The sequence below is a fragment of the Lolium rigidum genome, chromosome 2, assembly GCF_022539505.1.
Source record: "Lolium rigidum isolate FL_2022 chromosome 2, APGP_CSIRO_Lrig_0.1, whole genome shotgun sequence".
In the NCBI taxonomy this organism is placed as follows: domain Eukaryota; kingdom Viridiplantae; phylum Streptophyta; class Magnoliopsida; order Poales; family Poaceae; genus Lolium; species Lolium rigidum.
In genome coordinates this window covers 143,150,471-143,158,861 of record NC_061509.1, presented here as the reverse complement: position 1 = coordinate 143,158,861, position 8,391 = coordinate 143,150,471, and the positions used below count along the sequence as shown (strand labels likewise).

Here is an 8,391-nt window from a genome sequence, read left to right as displayed (position 1 = left end):
AATTAATATGAACCGGAGGGAGTAGTAGAATTTGTCTTTTTGTTTTTGTTTCTCCAGGTATAGTTCAAATTTTGAACTGATTTTTTTTTTTGAAGTTGTAGATACAATCCATAGACATGTTGTAGATTATTATTTGCAGATTTTTTTTTTTGCATTTTTAAAGTACTCCCTTTTTTTCTAAATTGATCATACCTAATGAAGAGATCCTGCTCCTGAGCTTTGACCCCCGAAAAAAGATCGAACTTCAACATCTCCAAGTTAGCATTTGAGATCTTGGTGTACAATATAAGAATAATAAAGGAGTAGTAGAGGATTAGTGATCTCTTAATCTGATCCCCTCCAACCACAGAATCACGTGGCCAATACAAGAAATCGAAGAGCAAGCTGTCGGCGTCGGTGGATGGCATCTCGCTCCCATTTCCAATTCCAAATCTCCAACCTGCAGCGAGGCACGCCGATTTGATGGATCACGGGGGCACGGACAGCGCTGCAGCCTGCAGCGTCACCGTCGGTGTTCCACCACTCCGCCCTATTATAAGAGTTCCCGTCGTCCCCATCTCCGTCTCCCTCCCCATCTCGATCTCGCCACCACTCCCCTCCCACCCTCTCCGCCTCCGGATCCCGCGCCCCCGCCATGACGGTCTCCACCAACGGCGCCTCGGCGGCGGCCCCGGCACCCGCGCTCAAGTTCCTCATCTACGGCCGCACCGGCTGGATCGGGGGCCTCCTGGGCAAGCTCTGCGCCGCGCAGGGCATCCCCTACGCGTACGGCGCGGGGCGGCTCGAGCACCGCGCGCAGCTCGAGGCCGACCTCGACGAGGCCAGGCCCACGCACGTCTTCAACGCCGCGGGCGTCACCGGCCGCCCCAACGTCGACTGGTGCGAGTCGCACAAGCCCGAGACCATCCGCGCCAACGTCTGCGGCACGCTCACGCTCGCCGACGTCTGCCGCGCCCGGGGCCTCGTCCTCATCAACTACGCCACGGGCTGCATCTTCGAGTACGACGCCGCCCACCCGCTCGGCTCCGGGGTCGGGTTCAAGGAGGAGGACACCCCCAACTTCGTCGGCTCATTCTACTCCAAGACCAAGGCCATGGTATGCATGCCCTCTTGGTTCTCACATTCACTTGCCTCACTCCCGGGTTATCCTAGAGTACTAGCAAAGTGCAAACAGATCAGGCCCAGTTTGCTCAATTTTACAATGCTAGATTGTTAGTGTCTGATTACAAGCTAAAACTATGCTTACCTGTCTGATCGTCGAGGGAAATGTGGCTTGTCTGTGGTTGGCATTCCATTGATGGCCCCAACTGAGATTTGGTTACTTTCGTGTGAGCAGTGCTAATACTTAATTGACTGTCATCTGATCGGATCCGAGATTCGGCTGACGTGAGAAAAATAAAGTCAACGAAATCATGCTTACTTACGGGATCAAGCTATTAGATCTACTATTTGAATTACCAGAGTATTCTAATTGGTTTTCCCCATCCATGCTCAGTAGTTCAGTGTTTTGATAATTGCATTCTCCTTTGAATTTGTGTCACCCCTTCCTAGAGCTTGCCCAGTCTAGATTGTGCATAGTGATTTGCTTTATTGGTACTGTAACATTGTCGTTTAAATTCTTGAGTTGCACTATAAGCACAATATACACTCAAAACTAACATGGTCTAATCTAGATTAGCACATTTTCTGGAGAATGTTCTGTTGTGCTACCCAAGTTGGATCGAAAAAGGACTAACATCAGCTTCCATAGATTGAAAGATTCAATGCAAAATTAACCAGCTCAATATTAAATTGGGTGAAAACTGAAAATATTGAATGGTAGTAATGAGCAGCACAATGCTAGGTCTGGGAATGAGTAGTTTATTTGGCATAACCCTATCATCTTATTGTTAAGAAAGACAGATTAACAGTTTAGGAGTTTGTTTAGTGTCACAAGGCAAAGGAGCTCACTGACAACTATGCCTTGTGTTCTCACCGGCCTGAATGCCATGAGCTCTTATGTTGGAAAGCAAATGCTTATTTTGAAAGCAAAAAAATATGTCCTAGCTGGACCCCTCGTCTAGACATTTAAACTTCCTTATATTTTGATAGACAGTGACCCATATGAAAACATAATTAGTTCAAATATTTGCCCTCAACGTACGTCTGGCTAATAAACTGTTTTGTGATCTCTATGCCTTGCGTACCTTCAGTAGATAAAGTGTGCAATGTTGTTAGAACTTTGGGCGACACTGTATATATTAAGATGTAGATGTTAGTCAAGAAGCTATGGTTCTCTAATGTTTTCATGCTGCTTTTGCTCAATTTTAATTTATTAATTTCTTTTATTATGGTACACCAACTCATGTGGATCAGTTGATCTTTCATTTTGCTTTGATAGAGTACCTAAAACCTAATTTGGTGACATATTACCTACTACAACTGTACGAGGTGGTAGTCGCCTAGGACCATTACATAGATACTTGTGGTATTAAAGGGACTAATTAAAATGGACAAAATTGTTCATATGATTAACATGTAGTGATTTCATAAATAGATGGTGTCTTTTGCTGTGGCATGGGTGCATGACACTTAATTTGTACAGTTAGATTTCACGGATTAAACTTTGCTCTGTTTTCCATTAACCGACTTCTTGATCTGAAACCTTAGTTGAATAAGATATAATAGAAACTTTAAACAATTATTCAATTTATCATGAACCAAAGTCATGTTTAAACTGCATTGTCGTTCATGCAAATTTTGGCATAGGTTTGATGTCACATGGACACAGTTATCCAGATAGAGTGATCAGTGTCAAATATATTAACATTGCATTGTCAGCCCTACTACTTCTCCTTTTCAACATGAACTGGTACGTGAATAGCCTGTTAAAGGTGTACATTTCAGCATAAGTAGTCATACTTAATCAATGGTCTTGGTTTACCAATATGTCTTACAACCAAAGAAGTTATGGTTGGAGCTTAAAAGTTGGAAGTGCCCAAATTTCTTATCCTTTCTAAATTAAAATGATCATGGGTATTCATGTTGGCGAAAAGTGGTCATGTATGCTGGAATAGGTTAATCTACGACTAAAAAAAACTCATTTAATCTCAAACAGCAGAAATAACCCGTCTGGTTTTTGGTGAAAAAAAAAACCAAGTTATTTGTGCTATTGTGTGTATGTGTGCTACTTTTAGTTAGTTTATTATAAGATGGTTTTATTGTGATGCTAACATCTACCTCTAATAGGTCGAGGAGCTGCTGAAAAACTACGAAAATGTGTGCACCCTTCGTGTAAGGATGCCTATTTCATCTGACCTGTCCAATCCTCGCAACTTCATCACAAAAATCACCCGGTATGACAAGGTTGTGGATATCCCAAACTCAATGACAATATTGGATGAACTTCTTCCCATCTCAATCGAAATGGCCAAGAGAAACCTCACTGGAATCTGGAACTTCACAAACCCTGGCGTGGTGAGCCATAATGAGATATTGGAGATGTACAGAGACTACATTGACCCAAGCTTCTCTTGGAAGAACTTCAACTTGGAGGAGCAAGCCAAGGTAATAGTAGCACCGAGGAGCAACAATGAGCTCGACACGGTTAAGTTGAAGACTGAGTTCCCCGAACTTATGTCAATCAAGGAGTCGCTGATCAAAAATGTTTTCAAACCGAATCAGAAGACGTCCAAGGCTTGACAAATGGAACAGTCTGCACACAGCCCCATGTTGATGTTATTTATTCGACATACATTTATATTGCTCTCCGGGGCCAATCCAATAAGCATGCATGGTGTTCTATTCTGTACCTGTTGTGTGCATTGTTGTTGCAGAAGATAGTTTCTCGTAGGAATTCACACCCCCTGTTATTATCAGATTATTACACAGAACACCAGATGGTGTTACTACTGTATCCTATGAATACAATGGGAAATGGACTAAAGTGAGGAACACGTTCCTCTGTTGTACTGTATCTTACAATTGGAGTAAATCATCATTTATAAAGTTCAGTTGGAAATGGCTTTGGACACTACTACTATGTTGCCTGCTTGTGAGTTTCTATGCATTCCCCAGCCAATATAGGATTGTGTTGACTATCGACATTTGTGACTTAATGGCGCAACATTCACCGTTAATTTCTTTGGTATTAATCTATTGTGTGCAAACCCTATCTTCTTCGATGTGAGAAGTCCGCACCAGGAAACTGCCTGGAGGTGCCTACGCTGCTTGCCTGCAGTGGATACGAGATTCAATCATAAAGATCAACCAACCATCATAGAATCATAAAGATTCAATCATACGAGGAGAATTATACTCGCAATATTTGTCCCGACTGCTATGTTTTCGACAATGGTGATTCGTATTAATATTGTTTCAACGGCTACGTTCTTGATAATGATGATTCGTGCTCTCAACTCTTTAGCAACGTCGACCAGGCTCTTCAGTTAATTTTTTCTGGCATACTGATGTTGATACTCTTGCCAATATTGATTGACAACTTCAATGATTGTGCGCGTGCATTTAGCCTTGGTATTACGGCTCAAATTGATACAATAGGAAAATCTTCGTTGGTATTTCACGTCTATGATTTGGTATCTATTTTTGGCTGCCTTAAGAGAGCTACAAGATTGTGTCATGAAAGAATGAAAATTTGAAGATCTCAATGATTTATTTTTTATTTTTATATAACTTTATTTTGTAATCGTTATAGTTAGTTTGTGTGTCTCTACCATGTACTATTTGCTACTATAAATAAATATATGTGTATTGATTTAAAAAAAAACATCATAGAAAAACTACTAAGTACTACCTTGATCCAGTTTTTCTACTGAGAATGACTAAGACTGAGAATTAACTAATGTCATTAAATCTTAGTTTACTATCCATGTTCCAAATTATGACTATCATGAATTACAAATTAATCTTATGAGTAGCATGAATTACAAAGCAATCCAAAAATCAGAAAATATTTCTTTTTAATTGTGGTACCACGCACAATTGTAAGTATTATCCATGTGCAACTAAAGAAGAAGAAATAGCAACCATAACTTCATGCCAATATTTCTGTCATACAGTGATACAGATGTGTAACTAAAGAAGAAGAAATAGCAACCATAACCTAGTTTTCACGGTTCGGTCAGCATACTATGTGCAATGGAATCATTTGCATTGGAACAGACTGAATCACAATTCTGACCAAGGTCCATCTGCACATAATCCGGTATGGGATATTCCCTAGAAATTGTAGGTACCGAGCAAAGTGATGGTTTTCATTTGGAAAGCTCTACATGGGATAGTTCCTGGATATGCCATACTTGCAAATTTATGGCTACCGTGAGTCACAATAAAAATTGTAAATAGAGAAATTAGATATCGACTGAGAATTAAGCTAGTTTTTAATAGATCTAGAACCAAGAAAACCGTTGAGTGGAAAGGGTGGTTGTATCGGCCCATAGAGTTTATACTATGTCCATGACACTTATGTGTCTTATAAAGTTGAAATATCCTTGTAGTGTACGTAAAAAAAAAAAACCTTGTAGTGAGAAGTATAATTTTGTGATAGCATAAAAACGGTTCTGGTGAGTTTGTTAATCTGAGACCTAACTTGCCGTTGCAGTGTTTAGCAGGTGATGTGTCTGTCGGTAAGGGCATCTCCAGCGGCGCGACGCCATTTCCCGCGCGCCCGTTTGTGTCGATCCTTTTGGTCGAAATCAACCGCGCGTCCGTTTGCGTCGGGGTGGCTCCAGCGGCACGACGCATTTTTTAGGACGAATCCTTTTTTTAAAAGAACATGAAACATAGTTTACATACTTAAAAAATAAACCTAAAACGCCTACTGCTCCTCGCCGCTGTGCTGCTCCTCGTCGCTGTCGAGCACGATGAGGTCCGGTACGACCCAAGGCCAGTTGGCATCCGGGGGAGCGTACGCCGGGCGCGCTGCCGGTGCTCGAGGTTGAGGAGGCTGCGGCTGTGGCGGCGGTGGAGGGGCCCAGTACTGCGGCTGTGGCGGCGGTGGAGGCGCCCAGTACTGCGGCTGTGGCGGCGGTGGAGGCGCCCAGGCCTGCGGCTGTGGCGGCGGTTGAGGCGCCCAGGCCTGCGGCTGTAGCGGCGGTGGCGGAGGCGCCGCCGACTCCAGGAGCGCCCGTCGAAGTGGCATAGCGGGGCAGCGGCGGCTGCACAGGCGCGTCGTGCTCGGAGACGAGGACGGCGACCTTCGCCATCTCGTCGTCCGTCATGTTGTCCGGGAAGTCGAAGTTCCGGCCCTCCGCCAAGGCCTGCTGCCATTCGTGGAAGACGATAGCGACGTAGTCGTCGCTGTCGTCCTTCACCTCCTCGCTATGGTACGCGAGCGCCTCGACGTAGTCGTCATCGTACACAGCGTAGGCTTCGTCGTCGTCGTCGGCGTCGTTGTGTTGTGTCTGCTGACGTCGCGTCCGCGCCTGCTGACGAAGTCATTCTTCTTCCCTATGGCGCTGCGGCGGTGGTGGTGGTTGTGGAGGTGTGGGCGACGGAGCGACGCGGCCGGTGGACTTTTATGGGCGGGCGCGCGCGGGATACGATGCCATTGAAGGCGCCGCGAAGCCCGGCCCGCCGCCCGCCGGTGCGCGCGCAGAACGGGCAGCCGCGCCATTGATGGCGAAGGCTGCGGCGCAGACGCGGAAGCGGTGACCGCCTGAATCGATGCCCTCGATGCAGACTCGCTGCCAGGCGGGCCCGGTGGGGAAGCGAGCGGACACTTTGCGCGTCCGCCGGGCGTCCACCGAGACGCAAACCTGGCGCATATTTGGGCCAGGTTTGCGTCTCCACGGACGGCCCGGTCACTTTGCGTCGCCCCGCTGGAACAGGCCCCAGACGCATTTCCGGTCACGGCGGACGAAAACGGTCGCTCAGCGTCCGTTTGCGTCGCGCCGCTGGAGATGCCGACGCAAAGTGACCGGGTCGTCCGCGGAGACGCAAACCTGACCCAAATATGCGCCAGGTTTGCGTCTCGGCGGACGCTCGACGGTCGCTCCGAGCGTCCGCTCGCGTCCCCATGGGCCCTCATGGCAGCGACCTAGGTTCGATCGGCCTAGAATTCACAACCGCCGGCGACCAACCGCCGCAATGGAGCGCCGAACCGCCACGGAAGAGCAACCGCCGGCCTCTTCGTTTTACGTGCCGCCGTTAATCCGCGCACATTATAACCCCCGCGTCGACGGTAATTCAAGTTCAACCGCCTCCTTCTTCATCCTCTTTTCATCTTCAACACCGGCACATCATGAGCGACTACACGCTGCCGTCCGACTCGGAGAGCGAGGGCAAGTCGCCCAGATTCCTGCATTGGTGGGAATCGCCGGCGACGCCAAGCGATCCGGGCTCCACGCCCAGCTACCCTACCTCCACACCGAGTGAGGACAAGGAGGAGGGAGGCGGCAATGGCAGCGAAGGCCAGGAGGAGGACGGAGGCGGCGCTGCCAGCGACGCGGACGACGAGGAGGAGGGCCAGGAGGAGGAGGAGGACTCCGACAGCAAGTTCGCCCGATTGGAGGCGCGAGGAGGCGGCGGCAAGGAAGAAGTCCGGGCGGCTGGCGCGGGCGGCGCGTCGTCGTCCGTTCACCGAGCGACGACGACGAAGACGCCATTTCTTCCGGTTTCAAGTCCTCGACGGGCGCGTCGTCCTCCAGTTCCGACGACGAGGTGACAAGCAAGAGGCGGAGGAGTTTCCAGGACGATGACGACTGATACGTCCAATTTGCATCACTATTTTGTATCATAATTTGCTGTTATTCATTGATATATTTCATATTTGGACATAATACTTATGTTATTTCATCTATTTTGCATGTTTCATGATTATTGGAGGATCGAGCACCGGAGCCAGGATTCTGCTGGAAAAAACACCGTCAGAACGCAATATTTCGGAAGATCAACAGCTGATGGAAATTATACCAAAAATCCTATTTTTCCAGATGACGAAGGTGAAGGAGATATGCCCTAGAGGCAATAATAAAAGTGGTTATTATTTATATCTCTATGTTTATGATAAATGTTTATATGTCATGCTATAATTGTATTAACCGAAACATTAGTACATGTGTGATATGTAGACAACAAGAAGTCCCTAGTATGCCTCTTAAACTAGCTTGTTGATTAATGGATGATTAGTTTCATAATCATGAACATTGGATGTTATTAATAACAAGGTTATATCATTATATGAATGATGTAATGGACACACCCAATTAAGCGTAGCATAAGATCTCGTCATTAAGTTATTTGCTATAAGCTTTCGATACATAGTTACCTAGTCCTTATGACCATGAGATCATGTAAATCACTTATACCGGAAAGGTACTTTGATTACACCAAACACCACTGCGTAAATGGGTGGCTATAAAGGTGGGATTAAGTATCCGGAAAGTATGAGTT

General features: G+C 46.3%; 1 protein-coding gene across 1 annotated transcript; it reads left to right on the top strand.

Moving 5' to 3' along the window:
• Positions 1-619: 619 nt before the first annotated feature.
• Positions 620-3,992, top strand: LOC124687382 (bifunctional dTDP-4-dehydrorhamnose 3,5-epimerase/dTDP-4-dehydrorhamnose reductase-like). Its single transcript, XM_047221173.1, has 2 exons — positions 620-1,096; positions 3,229-3,992. Exons 1-2 carry the CDS (start codon positions 635-637, stop codon positions 3,679-3,681), a joined length of 915 nt encoding a protein of 304 aa, XP_047077129.1. The 5' UTR covers positions 620-634; the 3' UTR covers positions 3,682-3,992.
• The last annotated feature ends 4,399 nt before the right edge of the window (positions 3,993-8,391 follow it).

Bases quoted from the DNA above. Each gene is read 5' to 3' on its own strand.
- LOC124687382 (XM_047221173.1), top strand. From the start codon at position 635: ATGACGGTCTCCACCAACGGCGCCTCGGCGGCGGCCCCGGCACCCGCG. The intron at 1,097-3,228 runs GTATGCATGCCC...TACCTCTAATAG, and splicing joins ACTCCAAGACCAAGGCCATG to GTCGAGGAGCTGCTGAAAAA.